The sequence below is a fragment of the Aegilops tauschii genome, chromosome 2 (genome assembly GCF_002575655.3).
Source record: "Aegilops tauschii subsp. strangulata cultivar AL8/78 chromosome 2, Aet v6.0, whole genome shotgun sequence".
NCBI classification, from domain to species: domain Eukaryota; kingdom Viridiplantae; phylum Streptophyta; class Magnoliopsida; order Poales; family Poaceae; genus Aegilops; species Aegilops tauschii.
The window spans coordinates 17,431,887-17,448,680 of record NC_053036.3 but is presented as its reverse complement, the minus strand read 5'-3'; the positions used below and the strand labels follow the sequence as shown (position 1 = coordinate 17,448,680).

General features: G+C 46.7%; 1 protein-coding gene across 1 annotated transcript; it reads left to right on the top strand.

Moving 5' to 3' along the window:
• Positions 1 to 8,660: 8,660 nt before the first annotated feature.
• On the top strand, positions 8,661 to 12,558 carry LOC109778532 (phosphoglycerate mutase-like protein 1). Its single transcript, XM_020337099.4, has 10 exons — positions 8,661 to 8,945; positions 10,061 to 10,122; positions 10,211 to 10,318; positions 10,437 to 10,516; positions 10,616 to 10,778; positions 10,881 to 10,955; positions 11,048 to 11,136; positions 11,696 to 11,815; positions 11,950 to 11,994; positions 12,077 to 12,558. Exons 1-10 carry the CDS (start codon positions 8,702 to 8,704, stop codon positions 12,255 to 12,257), a joined length of 1,167 nt encoding a protein of 388 aa, XP_020192688.1. The 5' UTR covers positions 8,661 to 8,701; the 3' UTR covers positions 12,258 to 12,558.
• The last annotated feature ends 4,236 nt before the right edge of the window (positions 12,559 to 16,794 follow it).

Here is a 16,794-nt window from a genome sequence, read left to right as displayed (position 1 = left end):
ACGGCGGGGAGGCAGAGCGAGAGAAAGCGATCGAGTAGGACAAGCCACCCCGGCCCGCACACATGGACGACAGAGAGACAGACGATCGAGGACAAGATCCAATCAATTTGCATCTCAGCGAGTTGATAAATACGCGGGACGGCGCCATGCCCCAAACTCCTCCCTCCCGCTCCTTTTTTCCTCACCACCGCCGCCGCCTCGTCCTCTTCCCCGGCCTCCGCCATCGCGCTACGCTTCGCTGCTCGTCCCCACCTCAGGTATGAACTGATGCATGAATGCCGTCTCTCTCCCCGGCCCCTCCCTGAAACTGAAAGGGGGAAGGAACCGATTCTCTTCTGCATGGATAGATGCCGTACGTGCCGCCGGCCAGCGCTTGTGTTGATCCTCGGCCTTTTCGCCGCCGCCGCACAGGCATATATAGATGCTTCCGACTACAGAAAAACAGCGGAGCAAGTAAGCATGTTCCCCTAGGGTTCCTAGGGTTCCGCCTATCCTCCGGCGCCGCCGCACCGGAGTCCACGTAAAATCTCACCGGAGGACTGGACTAACCCGGCCGCGAGTGAGATCTACTTCTCCTGTCTACTTCTCCTGTCACGCGCAGTCGTGTGCATGGCGGATCCAACGCAACAGGTGCAAGGGGGCAAGGAGGAAGAGATCGCGGTGGTGGAAGCCTTGGCGGCAGCAGGAAGGCCGAGCGGATCGGGAGGAATGAAGGAAGGGGTTACGGATGAGAATAGGAGTAGGGATGGGTTTGTTCGCAGCTCGCGGGACGTGCGGAACCAATTCGAAGGAGAGGAAGAGAAGTTTGTAGATTATCATGGGCCTGAACCTGATTTGGAGGACCAATTTGCAGGGATGAAGCTCCATGGAAGGGAGGAGGAAGAGCTAGATTTTTCACGGAAGTTGACAATTTGATTAAGGATGTACGTTGGCTTGCCTTGTTCCGTGTCCATACTACGAAACCCTTTAGCCACGCTGCGCACTTGTCTCAGATGCGTAATGCATGGTCGGCGGCTCAAGGGGTGACGTTCAACATCAAGGGACCCAACTTGTTTCTGGTGCAATGCCATTGTCTAGGTGATTGGAGGAGGATTATGGATGGAGGGCCATGGCTGTTTAGGAGGGCACCGGTGGTGATCCAAGAGTATGATGGTTTTTCAGATGTCAAAGGTTATAGACTCAATAAAATTCCGGTATGGGCGAGGGTGAAGGGGTTGCCGGATGGCCTCACAAGAAGGAAAGAGTTAGCGGAGAAAGTTACAGCTAAAGTAGGTGACCCACCTTTCACCGTGATAATGAATGAGGGGAGAATCAACCCAGCTAGTACCCTCTGGGTGAGGGTTTATGTGGATGTCAATAGTCCACTTGTCCGTTTTGTTCCAATAACCTTGAAGGAGTATAAAAGATACAGTGTTTATTATGAGAAGCTACCGGACTTTTGCTTTGCGTGTGGTAAGATGGGTCATGTTGCAGATGAGTGTGGTGATGGGATTCATGACCCAAACTCCTTTGAGTGGGGTGAGTGGCTGCTGTGGGAGCCTGAATTGCCTACAGCCCAAGGTGCAGGAGGCCGAGGTAGAGGAAATGGAGGTAGTAGGGGAAGAGGTTGGGATGCAGGTAGGGGAGACCGAGGAGGTAGAGGAGGGAGAGGCCCGATGGGCGGAAGGGGGAGAGGGGATCCTGGAGCAGGGGTGCAGCAAGCTGGAACGCAGCATATGGATGTGGAGGGCCTGGGAGACGGTGTAGGAGGTTTAGGGGAAAGGGGAGCAAGGAAAAGGCTGGTTGAGGCGGATGGAACCCTTAACGTCCGGGGGCAACAGCTCAATCATTTGGCTGGACGGGTAGCTGGTACTGTCATGATGATCGAAGGATGACCTCAAGTGGCAAACACAAGTGCTGTGATCTCCACCCCGGAGAAGGACCCAATTGTGAAGAGAAGGCGTCAGGATGGAGAAGAAGGTGTTTTAGTGGATCAAACAAGAGAGGCGGCCTCCCTCGAGGAGGGCCACCGGGCCTGATGAAGACACTGTGCTGGAACTGCCGCGGGATTGGCGACCCCGCGACAGTTAGGGAGCTCCGCGATCTCGTGGAGGCGTGTGCGCCGTCGATCCTTTGCATTGTTGAAACTCAAATTGCGAAGGCCCGAGTGGAGGGATTGGCTGTTTCTTTAGGTTTTTCAGGATGTTTTGCAGTTCCAAGTAACGGTCGTAGTGGTGGTTTATGTATTTTTTGGAAAGATCATGTTAATCTCGCAATAAAGAACTTTTCGCAGTATCACATAGACTCATGGATTTCACAACCAGGTGCTGATGATTGGCGTTTATCATGCTTTTATGGTGAAGCCAACAGAAGTCTGAGGCATAACACATGGGAGACGATGAAGAGATTACGAGGGGAGAGTACACTTCCTTGGTTATGCATTGGAGACTTTAACGAGGTGTTGCGTCCGGAGGAGCACATGGGTATTAACACTCGAGACAGTGGTCAGATCGCAGGCTTCAGAGAGGCTGTGGATGTGTGTGAGCTTGCTGATTTAGGCTACAAAGGTCTTGATTGGACGTGGGAAAAGAGAGTCGGGGGAGGCGAGTTCTGTAGGGTGCGACTGGACCGTGCGCTGGCTAGTCCCAGTTGGTCGGCGTTGTTCCCTTTTGCATCTCTTGAGCACCTAACCGCCGCCAAGTCAGATCACTCCCCATTCTGCTGAATACAGAGCTAGAGACAACAAGTATGAGGCACGCTCTAAAAAACCCTTTCGATATGAGTGTATGTGGGAAACAAAGGAAGATTTTCATCAAGTAGTGGAGGAAGTCTGGAACCGTAATCAACCTTCTCTTTCAGTGTCGGACCTAGCTGCCAAGCTCAGTTCAGTTTCTGTAGCGCTGGCTCAGTGGGGACGCAGGTCCTTTGGATCAGTCCGGCAGGAGCTTCGTTCGTTGCGACATCAGCTAGCTACCCTACGGGCAGTCCCGGGACGGGTAGGCCCAAGTGAGGAGGAGAAGCGAGTCCAAGATCGTATGATTGAAGTTTCTCTGGCGGAGGAGATCATGATGAGGCAGAGATCACGAATAAAATGGCTCGCTGAAGGGGACAAGAATACTGAATTTTTTCAGAAAAAAGCAAGTGCCCGCAGGGCAAAAAACAAGATAACTCAGCTACAAAAAAACGATGGTACAATCAGCACTGATCCGGAGGAGCTGGCACGCATGGCCACTGAGTTTTTCTCTAATCTCTATACTTCGGAAGGTACAATTGGTATGGAGGAAGTGCTCTCCCATATACCATCAAGGGTAGATGCTGAGATGAATGCACGCTTGAATAAGCAGTATAGCAAAGAGGAGGTCAAAGAAGCGCTATTCCAAATGTTCCCAACAAAAGCTCCGGGACCTGATGGATTCCCGGCGCACTTCTTTCAGAGGCACTGGGATTTGTGTGGAGAAGAGATTACGGGTATGATCCTAAGAGTGCTTGATGGAGTTGACTCACCGGAGGATATCAATCGTACGTTCATTGTTATGATTCCGAAAGTTGCTAGTCCAAAAATCTTTGGACAATTTCGGCCAATAAGCCTTTGTAATGTAATCTATAAGATTGCATCAAAGGTCTTAGCCAATAGGCTGAAGATTCTTCCAGAGGTGATTTTAGAAGAGCAGTCAGCGTTCGTTCCTGGACGTCTCATCACGGATAATTTTATCACTGCTTATGAGAGTCTACACTATATGAAAACGAGAAGAGTAAAGAGTAACCGGTTTTGTGCGCTAAAACCGGACATGATGAAAGCGTATGATCGAGTGGAATGGCCATACTTGAAGGCGGTCATGACGAAGTTGGGTATTAGCCCGAGGTTCATTGATACTATCATGAGGTGCGTGCCGTCCGTGTCCTTTTCGGTGCTTTTTAATGGAGGTGTGTTGGATGATTTCAGGCCTTCTTGTGGAGTTAGGCAAGGGGATCCAATATCCCCCTATCTGTTCGTCATTGCAGCAAAGGGTTTATCTTGTTTGCTGAAAAATGGCATCCGCGGTATCAAGGTGGCACCGACGGCCCCGGAGTTCAATCATCTTCTGTTCGCAGAGGACAGTTTATTGTTTTTTGAGGCATCAAACGACGAAGCAAGGAGAGTCCGCGACTTGCTGCAGGTTTATTGCAACGCCTCCGGCCAAAGAATCAATGCTGACAAGAGCTCTATTTATTTCAGTAAGGGAGTTTCGGACAGCTTGAGAGGTGAAATCAAGGAGACCCTAGCAGTTCAAACTGAATCTCTTTCGGAGAAATACTTGGGTCTTCCAACCGATGTTGGCAAACCAAGGAGGGATGCTTTCGATATTTGAAGGATAGGATTTGGAAACATGTGCAAGGGTGGATGGAGAAGTGCCTCTCTGCAGGAGGAAAGGAGGTCTTAATTAAATCAGTTGCCCAATCAATACCAACATATTCGATGTCATGTTTTAAGCTGCCTCGTGGTCTTTGCAACCATATCAATGGGCTTCTGAGGAAATTTTGGTGGGGGGGTAAGAGGGGTGAAAGGAAGACAGCCTGGGTCTCCTGGAATACTATGACAAAGCCAAAGTATATGGGTGGAATGGGCTTCCGTGATATTGAGCTTTTTAACTTAGCTTTATTAGCCAGACAAGCTTGGAGGATATTACAAGATCCGAGTTCATTGAGTGCCCGTGTCTTGAAATCAAGGTACTTCCCGGAGGGAGAGTTCTTGGATGCGCCACTTGGACCAAACCCATCTCAGGTGTGGCGCTCAATCTGGGAAGGAAGAGAAGTTATGGCCCTGGGCTTGATTAAGCGTATAGGTATGGGGGAGGACACTCAAATTTGGCAGCACAACTGGCTACCGAGGGATTTCAAGCTGAGACCGATCTGCTCTCGATCAGCTAACCCGCCCCTGTTGGTGTCTGAGCTGATTAATCAGTCAACTAGGACATGGAATAGGCAAGCATTAGAAGATCACTTCATTGCACCCAACATAGATGTCATTCTGAATATTCCTCTTAGTACGCGAGTGCATGAAGATTTCTGGGCGTGGCACTATGATCGTAGGGGCTTATTCTCAGTACGTTCTACTTACAGAATGATCTCCGGAATTAAATTTCAGCGGGAAGACTGGTTGGAAAATCGAACAAGCAACTCGAACCAAACGGCGACGAAGAATGACTGGTCAAGACTGTGGAAAACAGAGGTGCCATCAAAGGTCCGGGTTTTTGTGTGGCGTTTGGCCCACACGTCTCTGCCGACGGGATCGACCAGACACGAGCGGAAGATGGTTACATCTCCAGTATGCGCGATATGCTCGGCGACCGAAGATACATGGCGTCATTCTCTTCTCAATTGCCGGATGGCTCGGTGTGTCTCGTCGTTGGGAGATGAAGGAATTCTTGAGCATGTGATATCAAATATATCTGAAGACGCAAGACAGTGGCTTTTTTGGTTGTTTGACACGCTACCCCGACATGACCTAGCCCGTGTGCTAATCACAATGTGGTCTATCTGGTGGGCTAGGAGGAAAGCCATCCATGATAATGAGTTTCGGAGTCCCTTAACTACAATGAGTTTCATCAATCGCTACCTGCAGGACCTGGAGATCACCGCTGCTTCTTTACCGAAAGCTTACGCAGGAGCGCTGCCGCGCCGGATGCGTCGGGGGTGGCTTCCACCGGCAGAAACAGAAGTGAAAATAAATGTGGATGGAGGTTTATCTCGCAGTGGAAACAAAGGTGCAGCAGCAGCTATTTACAGAGACTGCAATGGAACCTTCCTTGGAGCCTCAGCTGTTGTGTTCGATGGACTCTCTGATCCAGCCAGTTTGGAAGCGTGGGCATGCAATGAGGCTTTGGCTTTGGGCCAGGACTTGCATGTTCAGCAACTTCTAATCACCTCTGATTGTGCCGAAGTAATCACCAAGAGCCGAGACACAGCTGCTGTTTATGCGCCAATTCTGCATGAGATAGCTATTCGCAGAAGGAATTTTGAGCATGTTGTCTTTCGTCATGAACCAAGGGAATCTATTAGTGAGGCTCATAGATTAGCTAAGGCCGCGTCTACTCTTGACGTGGGCCGCCATGTGTGGCTAGGGACTGTCCCGGATAGATGCCGTACGTGCCGCCGGCCAGCGCTTGTGTTGATCCTCGGCCTTTTCGCCGCCGCGCACAGGCATATATAGATGCTTCCGACTAAGCGCTTTATGCTTGCTTCTCGACCGTCTCTTTCTATCTTCGCTTTTGGCTTTCCATGCATGCATGCACCTCGAGGAGCAGGATTCACACTGCATGTGATCCACATACCGCTTGAACCAGCGCCAGCTGTTTAAGATTCCAATCTTCTTGCACACGTAGTATATAACCGCTGTTTTGCTCTGTGTGGCCGGCTACTATCTGTTCCCTTTGATCAATGAACAGCATTTTCGTCCAAGAAGAAGAAAACATATATCTATTTATTATTTGTATAATAAGGGGATCTAGCTAGCTTGTTGGCAACTAATGGTTAGATCTGATGTCGACGTGCTTGGCCACATTACAATCTCATCGCATGATGATCCAAAATATGAATCTAATATGGATTGAAAAGCCAAACGGTCCCATGCATGCCTCCCATGAGGAAATATTAGTAAAATATAAGAAGTAGAGTAGTAGCATGATGATGATATTTTGATGTGCTGGCTGTGTAGTAGCATGTGTGCACATGGACGGCCTAGCTAGAGAGTGAGTAAGAAAAGCACCGATGGAGAAGAAGAGTTGAGCAATGCAGGTGCAGGTGCAGTGTACCGGGGAGAATTATTAGTAAGGAAGCTTCTGGCTGGGGTTTAGGCTGGTTTGCTTTGGCCCGTTGGAACAGACAACTCTGTTGGTTGGCCCTGACCCGTCCATCATCAACTAGTAATAAATAAACAGAGGGGGTACGTTCAAGGAGAGGTGAAAGGAATTACCAAATGGCCTCTGCATTGCATGCCGCCGGCGCCAGACATCGCCGCGACCTCCACCTGTCGTCGGCGTGCGTATCTATCTATCTATCTCCGCCGCGCAGAGCAGATGGATGCTTCCGATTCCGAATATGCGCTTTCTGCTGACGTTATGCCTTTCTTCTCGGCTCTCTGTTTTATTCTAGTATTTACAAGGGGATCGTAATCTTGTTGCCGAGCGAGCGATAGATCCCCGCCACTTGAACGTACGTACCTACACTACTTTTTAAGGGCCGATAGATGCTGACGTCTTCACCACCTTCTGGCTCGTCCTATACTCGCAGTCGCCGATGGGATATAATACTAGAGCACTCCGCCGCCGGACTGGCCCCCTCCGCCGAGGAAGGGAGAGAACAAAACAGAGCAGCATGGGCAGGCTGAAGGTTGGATGCAGAGTACACTGCTGTAAAACCAGAGCAATTCAATTAGAGAAACCTTAATTTGTTTACAGATACCGCGGTGTCAAGATAAAACTCTAGGAATTCTTTGCGTCCCAGCCGGGCTGTTGATTCTCTCTTACGGACAAGGTTCATGTGATTCTCTCTTTTGGGACGCCGCACGCTCACCAGCCTCGGCCCGCGAGCGTTTACTTGCTCCACCTCCTCCCCCTCCCTGGATGGAACGAGGGAGGGAAGGGAAGGGAAGATCCATCGTCTTCCTCCTGCATGGCATGCCGCCACAGATGCTTCCTTCCCGTCCCTTTCCCACAGCCTTCTCGTCCCCTATTAATCCAACTTTGTACTAACGGAGGGAGTATTACTAAGATAAGAGGGTCTGTCTTGTTGGCAAGCGCTTAGCTTAGATCCCCATTGTTGACCTTCTTCCCCACCTTCTCGTCATATACTACTAGTACAAATAATCCGATCCACCGCATCGCGCCGCCCTAAAATGGTCCCCTCCGTCACCAAAAACGGACCCAAAAAACAGAGTAAACGGAACAGGTTTCACGGTGCGGCTGGATGCAGACTACTCTAGTAGTAGTATTGCCAAAACAGAGTACTGGTAGTTCCATTTGTTTGCATCTACAGAAGTATGCATGGCTCTAGCGAAGACACAACAGGAATTACAGGCGGTGCTGGGATGAAGGGTTGCAGGCTGGTGTGTTTTTTGTTTTTGTTTTTTTGATGACATGATTCAGTCTGGTGTCGCCGATACGTTTGAACAGACCGTTTGGATGGTTGGTTGGCTGGCTGCAATTAGATTCTCTCATGTGGCCGTGGGCCACATGATGAATGCCAAGTGTGGATTGGATCATTGGGCAGCCTCCAAGAAAGGGAAATCAAAAGTTATTAACAAGGAAAAGAAGCTACTATTAACATTGTACCGCAGCACTGATTGTTTAGTACAGAAACACGGATATTCGGTCGATCGATCGGAAGGATGCCATGCCGATGAAACCCAACATACCAGTTGTACTATGAGAACAGCAGCAGCGTAGCGGCGGAAAGGCTCACGCCAAGTATCCAAACGAAGGAACAGCAGGGAGAAAACAATCAACAGAGGAGAAGAAGTTGGAACCTGGAACCGGCAAGCCGGGAAATATCCGAACCGGGAAACGGCGGGGAGAAGGATCGAGAAGCCGCCGGCGAGCGAGCGAGCGAACGACAGAGACGCGCGCGTGTCCCGGACCGTTCCGAAGTAAAAGGAGGTCGGCAGAAAGGAAGAAAGCGATCAAGGTCGGGCTAGTCTAGGGAGAAGGGCAAGTTGGAACCGGCAACGGCAAGCCAGCCCGGGCAGATGGAGCACAAGATCCAATTCCCATCTGTCGCCGCGTCGTCCTCTACCAAGCGCATACGATACGAGCGAGCCCATAAATACAGCAGGGCAGACACGGGACGCATACTCTTCCCTCCCTCCCGCAGTCGGACCCGCTGCTTCTTTTACCACCGCAGCCGTCGTCCCTTCCCGGTCTCGCCCCCGCCCGCCGCCTCTTTGTCCTCCTCAACGTCCGCCGCCGCGCGCCGCTCCTCCTCAGCCTCAGGTACGACCGCGCTCCAGTCTCCTCCTCCTCCTAACCCTACGCCTGACCAAATGGCCTCTGCGTCACTGCATGCCATGCCATGCCGCCGCCACGCAGATGGAGTAGATGCTTCCGGTTCCGAATATGCGCTTTCTGCTTCCCCTGATGCCTCTCTCCTCGCTTCGCTTTGGCCTCCTTTTCTATTGATTGATCTACCTACCAGTATCTGTTTATTATTATTAACAAGGGGATCTTGTTCTTGTTCTTGTTCTTGTTGGCGAGCGTTAGTTAGATCCCCTCTCCTTGTACTACTTTCTGGGTCCGATGTTGACATCCTTCCTTGTCCTACACCATTAACCCGATGGAATAATATGTCAATACTCCGCCGCCTCGCCGGAAGGGTCCCCTCCGTCCCTCACCAAACGGACAAGAAAACGGAGCAACCGCAACAGGTTTCAGCCTTTCAGGGGCGTGCTTGGATGCAGGGTGCAGAGTACTAGTCCTGGTGTAAAAACAGAGTACCAGTCCCACTGTTCGTTTTATGACACTTCGGATGATGTTTCAGCAGCACACCAAATGAATGGGCTGCGTGTTTTCATGCTAGTACAGTACGTATTATCCACACCATCTGCCTAGGCCAGCCTTTCATTTTCTTCATTCATAAAAACCGCGGGATCAACAAAAAGCTCCATAAATACTCTGCATCCCAACAGCACTTTTGCCCCTTCAGAACATTAACTTGTTCTAGCCACAAGTTTGGTCTTGGCAAATCACCACCTTTTTCTTCTTCTTCTTCTTCTCTGGATCCAATTCGAACTACATCCTGTAGTTGACACTAGCATACTGCTACCATTCGGCACAGAACCAAGTGACGGAGAACCATCATTCATCAACACATGACATTCTTTGGCAGCTCCCAAAACCGGCACCCATACATACCATTCCTACCTTCTGAATGTTCCGCTTTGTTGGCTGAATCCTTTCGGCAAACAGTTCAGTACATGTGGGAAAGTTGCGAGCTTGTCCAACTACATCCGGAACCAATGCAACTGTCTCTTTCAAGTCTTGTTATCTGCCTAACTCCTCAGCACATAATATCATTATGATGCTAGTTGTGATTGATTTCTGTTGGGCAGAAATGGAGGCCAGTTCTAGCACTGCTCTCTATCCTCAGCGCCGCTGCAAAAACATCTACCTGGTACTGCCACCTCCTCGATTATATGTGGACCTGCGCGCAGAGATGCAAAGAATGTTCCATCTGATTAACTGTAACCAACGTGCTATAGGTGAGGCATGCTCAGGGTATCCATAACGTGGAAGGCGACAAGGATCATAGCGCCTACAAGTCGCCTGCGCTGGTCGATGCTCACATCACCCCTTTGGGCTGGAGCCAAGTAAGGTTTCTTGTTTCCTTTTTCCTTTCTGGCCCTGGCAAATAATGCTGTCATCGCTCAAGTTTTTTTCATGCCGCATTGTCAAGTTCCATGGATGTTAAATTAGATGCCTTTGTAGGTTGATTGCCTGCGAGACCATGTGACAAAATGTGGACTGGCGAAAAAGATCGAGTTGGTTGTTGTTTCCCCTCTAATGAGGTATATAGTTTTCCTTGACCTTTTGACCTTCTTGTACATGATTTCAGTGTTCTGGATATTCTTCTAAGCTTTTTATTTCCACTTGAATTAATCTGGCAGGACTCTGCAGACTGCAGTGGGGGTCTTTGGCAGTGGAAACTGTACCGATGGAGAAAGTGCACCACCATTAATGGTGAAGGGTGCTGAACACAGTGGACGTCAGGCGATTTCAAGTTTGGACTGCGCGCCGTTTCTCGCGGTTGAGGCCTGCAGAGAGCGCTTGGTAATTCCCTCTCCTGAAGAACACAAATAAATCATGAGCAATCATTCTGTTCCGAAATAATCTTCATTGAGTGCCTCATTTTAATTTTAATTTAAAATGCAGGGTGTTCATCCCTGTGACAAGAGGAGCAGCATAACAAGATACCGTACTCTCTTTCCTGCCATTGATTTCTCCCTGGCAAGTACCTAGTGTTGCTAGTTCACGGGTTCAGTTTCAGAGACGGTGTCTCGGATAGTTTTTTAATATATGTCTTCTCGCGCTTTTTACAGATAGAGAATGATGAAGATGTTCTTTGGGAACCCGATGTCAGAGAAGCAATTGACGTTGTTGCTGCCAGGGGCATGAAGTTCCTTGACTGGTAATTTTCCTTTCTAAGATTGATTAGTTTCTTTTCACTAATGTCTTGAAAAATAGTACAAGCCTAGTGATCTGTTGTATGAAGATGAAACAGAAGTAACTCAATAATATTAATCTGCACGTCCTCTACCACTCTTGGTTATTTTTCTGTATCATTCCAAACAATTTGTTCACTCAAACAAGCGATTTATTCACCACTCTCCCGGCCTGACAAGAGCCCCATGTTTTTTGCCTCTGCACTTTCATGTATGGACAATTGGACATATATCTTACTTTATCTGTGTAACACTTGCTGCGTGTTTTAGATAAAAACTAGAACTGGTGGTGAAGGCTTGTGCACTTCCTTGGGTAATACCCTCTGCCACTACGCAATGCTTCCTTTGATTGCTTGTTGATTATACCAGTGAGTTACCACTGAGTGACTTATTTGACATTAGAATGTCCTACATGCTGTAGACTTATTTGACAAACCTCAGATTTTAGTTGACATGTTGAGTCAACCAGTAACTTCATTTTGGCGGTCGGATTAAATTAAAACCAATCTGTTGATGCGCTTGCAGGTTATGGACAAGAGAAGAAAATGAGATAGCTATTGTCACCCATAGTAGTTTCTTGGATTTCACTTTAAACATGTACAGTAAAGAGTGTCATCCAACCATAGCAGAGGATATGCGCAAGCGGTAAGTGTTTTCTTTCCTTGGTAATTGTCAACCAATCAACCCACAATATTCTTCAAGGGCTGTAAAATATTGAGACCATGGTTGATTTTATCATCACAAGGGCATGTTGCTAACTCTGACTTGGTTACATACAGCTTTGCAAACTGCGAGCTCCGGTCGATGGTGTTGGTCGACAGAAGGTCAGTTCTTGTTTTGCTTCAATGATTATGTTGCAATCGACGGCTTTTTTTAATAATTTGGAATTGCTTTGTGACGCTGCAGTAATCTTGGATCAGATACCCCTACATGTGATTTCCCTGGGAAGATACCGGCCGGACTTGATCTGCCTAGTGATGTCGCAGACAAGAAGCACATTGAAGAAGCTAGCAATGGGAACCGGGGAGCGGCTGGTTGTCTAGAGCACACGCACATGAGCTCGCCCACTCGCCTCATTTCTATCTAACAACGTAGAGTCGAGGGAGGGAACTTCCCCCCTTAATCACATTTCCTTTGAAGAATCTAGCAAGAACTGAGACTCTTGACCTCACAATGGTCGAGTATCAGTTGCATGATTGATGTTGAAGCGAAGGTAGGCGACACCTATGGATATGATTTTATCATCTGTCACTCTGGAGTATGATTAGAACAGTTCATTATGATCGTTATTTCATTTGTTGTCGGAAAACATACCCAAATTCATGGGAATAAGGATGATTATATATACGTGTACCCCTTTTTTTGATCAAGGACATTATGTTAGTTAATAGTTTCCGACTCTTGTTTCTTGTCACATTTTTCTCTGCGGCTTGGAGCCTCTTTGGATTGAAGCAATTTATAGGAATTCTCGAGATTCGAATCGCACAGGATTCTTTTTCCTATGCAAGTTATTTGGATCATAGGATCAGGGCCCACCAAATTCTTGTGGAACACATTCATATGCCCTTTGGTTCCATGATGCCATCAACTCCCTTCGTTCATAAATATAAGATGTTTTGAGTATTTCAATATGGGCCACGTGTGGACTGAATTAGTAAACAAACACAGTAAAACATGTCTATATACATTCGATTCAAAAAAAAAATTTATAATGTCTTACATTTAGAAACTGAGGTAGTACTGTGTCTTACAGAACGGAGCTATATTTTCCCTTGCTGCCGCATATTATGTGATTGTGTTAAAAAAAAAATATTTATGTGATTGGTCGGTTTGAAATTGGAGCAGGCGGATTGGTTGACTCTGATTCGATTCTCTCCTGTGGCTGTGGGCAGGCAGGCAGGCCACTGGAATGCCTTGATGTGGACGGATATCAAATCCACTGAAAAAGATGGAAGGAATCTAAGTAATGTGGTGGGAGGGAGGAGGGATATGGAGCACGGAATATGGATATTCGGCGAGGATGCCGTTCCAGGCCAGTCGTACTCACTCATCACTTGATCAGCAGCCTCGGCCTGCGAGCGTTTACTACACTGCCCAACCCATTATAAAAAGTATTCCTTCCGTTTGTAAATATAAGTCATTTTATAAATCTTAATAAGGACTACATATGGATATATGGATGTATATGGACATATTTTAGAGTGTGGATTCACTCATTTTACTTCGTACCTAATCCACATCAAAATCTCTAAAATGGCTTATGTTTAGCGGGGGGAGTAGTTGTGGCGGGACCGCAACCTCTATGACAGGCCGCTGATTCCACTCTACCGGCCACCGCGAACTCCGCTGCCCCACCCGGCACATCGGCGACTCCTCCTTCAGGGCACTCGTTTTATATCATCTGTTAAAGCAAAAAAAAAGGTCAGACTAGTGTCCGAAAATTGTCTCTCTTGCCCTATAAGTACTAGTAGAATGCTCGTGCGTTGCCACGGGCTTTTGAAATATTTTGCCAAAGTTATATAAACATAATGCATGTTAAATTTCACATTTAGAGAAAAGATAGCTGGGCATAATTGGGTAATAATTGAAGTCCACTTCACTGGCAATGTAAATTGATTAAAATAGTAATTTGACGATGTATACATATAGAGCAATTATCTAACTAAAAATACGTTACAAATTAAAATTTACTTGATGCACTTAAGAAATTATCTCATAATCAGGAATGTTGTCTATCCAGTTTTTTTAGCTTACTTGCCCAGCCTTATTCTGACCTCAGCAGCTTGGCTACTCTCTCACCACAACCAGCCCTCTCACTCTCTCACCCCATGCACCCCTCACTCTATGTGTTCCTATGCCGACAAGGCTGACAATACGTAGACGATGAAAGTGACCGTCATGAACTACATTATTCCTCATCTCTTCACCCAAATAGATCTTTCTAACATAGTTCCACCAATTTCTTCTATTTTTCGTGATTGCTCCGGATGGATGGTGCAAACGAAATGTTGTAACATGATGTGTCGGCATCCCTCTAAACACTACCACCATCTCCGCCACCTGAGATATCCTGTACCCTACCTTCAAATCCGTTAATCCCCTGCCCCTTCTCATCCAACGATGACCCGCCTTTAGTTCTTCGTCTTCGTCCCGTAGTCGCAGATTTTTTTATTAGACACTCTGTCGATCCGCCCGCCTCTCCCTGTCTAAGCACATGCCACCGCCACCCTACAGCCAGCGAGTGTTGCCACACGTCGCCACTTGCTCAAGTCACCACCTCTGTCAACGCTGACGCCAGTCGTCCCTCTAAAATCTACCACCATCTTTAGTGCCCACGACCTCCCGCTCCCTGCACTCGAGACCGCTAACCCCTTGCCTCTCCTCCGCCGCCAACACCCACTGCTTCTACTACTCTTCTTCCTCCCTCTTCATACTTTTTTCTCCGTCGACTCTATTGACCCGCCCACCTCTACCTACGAAACCACTTGCCACCGCCATCAACAGTCAGCAAATGTTGTCACACACTACTACCTCCCTCTACCCAAGTTGCCGCCTCTACCGCCGCCCAACCCTCTAAACAGTGCCACAATCTCTAGCGATCGTGACCTTCCGCACCACAATATATCAATGCTTGGCCATATATGAAGATAAAAGAAGGATCAAGATGGTTCTCTGAAGAAGTCATACCATCTATTGTCACACATCATGTTCATAGATCGTAGGCATACTCTCTTCTCTCAACTTCATTATCATCTTTTTGGACTACAAAATCTAACACTCATGTTCTGAATAATCAGTAGAATAAATTAATTTCAAGAACATGTCATGGGTGAATTATTTGGGTCCATACTTAAAAATAATAATCAGTTATGCCTGAGAAATATTTGGCAGGTTACACCGAATGCCATGTAGAAGCGATACCCAATTTGAATGGATGCATCGTCTTTCGAGTCCGATAAATATCATTGGCATGCAAACTTGAGATACTTTGCCATCACCTGCGTTAAGTATGGCGCCTCTCCGCCGCAAGAAAGAGGTGGGCTTCAGAATCAGATCAATAAAATAAGTGACATCCGAGATTTCTGGAATCGATGTATGGGCGCAAGAAATTTTTGTCGGAAGATATTGATTAGGTGGGATATAGCCTCCTACCGTATGGCAAGAAAAATCGGTAATAAAAACCAGATCCGAAAGGTGTGCTTTCTTTGGATACAAATCGGTGTGGTTGATGCTTGACATACTTTTTTTGAAAGTTGGCAAGAAATCGGTGTGAGCGAGAGGGTCGAGCGAACGAACTATGTATGGGCTCCCATATTTTTTGTAAATAAAGAGATAAAAACCAATGAGAGGTGAGACAAAAAAACAGACGAAAAAAACATGGAGGCGAGGCTACCAAGTCATACATTAGGAGTGGAGAATCAGGAATGGATCCGGAAGGAGATCGAGGTGGATCGGAAAAGAATCATTTCCTGCCCGTTTGTAATGTGTTTGGTCGGAGAACGGACTAAAATGATCCCTTAAAGATCAATCTAGCAGGACCTAACAAGAAATCGAGTGCTTACTCAGAATACCAAACTTCTCCACTTAATAAAATATCCATATACTGACTAGACTGCATATATAGACATAAAACTAACAGGACAAAATAATTCAGTCATACACGCAAGATAAAATTGGCAGCCAACTGCATTTTCATTTCAAATAGCACTTGGTATCTACATGCACCAGATGACTGGAAAAAGGTTTGCTAACTCTCCTGAAAATGCACACCCGTCAGACCATTGGACATATGAAAACTACCAAGTGGAAATATATATTTGAATAATTTTCGAGTGCACAGATTAATGGGAAAGAATGTCACTTTCAGCGATGAAGACATGATGGTGTTCATGTTTCAAAATTAAGCTAAAGAACACCAATAATGTTTCTACCTAGAAATAAGATGAGAAAGTAACAGCTTAATGATCGAAAAGCTTAACTGAAAGCTATACACGTTCTCTCCTAGCAAGTATATACATGTAATTAATGGTCAAATCTGCCATTGTTCAGATATAACATATATGCAGCTATATATACATGTTCTCTCAAGGCATTTATACATGTTCTCTCAAGGCATTTATACATGTATTGGTCACATAAATAATATGTTATTCAGAGAGTAAATATTAAGTGTAACCTTGTAGCCATCTTTGAGTTGCTCACCATCAGCAAGGAAAGTGGAAGGTCTTTTTGCTTAGAGTTTGGCCAGTAGCAGTGGAGGAACTTCTTCTGTTGAATATCTGCTATGTCTGAATGGGGGCTGATATGCCTGTCCTATAAGATAATCTCCTTGTACGGGACATAACCGAAATCATTCTAGCCGAAATCATGGAATTTGAAATGGATTTGATTTCCACAACATGAATTTAAAATTCAACTGAAGAGAGTTATGTTTTCTTGGTGTATACATTTCAGCTGTGTCCCCATAATCAAAATATACTACAGATTTTCAGTCAAATAACATTGTTTCATTGTTTAAATAAAACCATTTCAAAGTTGTGCCTCTCTGTGGGTTTTGAGCCATGCTCTTACGTATTTTTGTGCAACTACGCGATGATAGTAGAAAATGAAAAACATGCCAAATC

Coding starts and splice junctions, on each gene's coding strand:
- LOC109778532 (XM_020337099.4), top strand. CDS start 8,702: ATGGAGCACAAGATCCAATTCCCATCTGTCGCCGCGTCGTCCTCTACC. Junction 10,956..11,047: donor CTGCCATTGATTTCTCCCTG/GCAAGTACCTAG, acceptor CGCTTTTTACAG/ATAGAGAATGATGAAGATGT. Junction 11,995..12,076: donor ATGGTGTTGGTCGACAGAAG/GTCAGTTCTTGT, acceptor GTGACGCTGCAG/TAATCTTGGATCAGATACCC.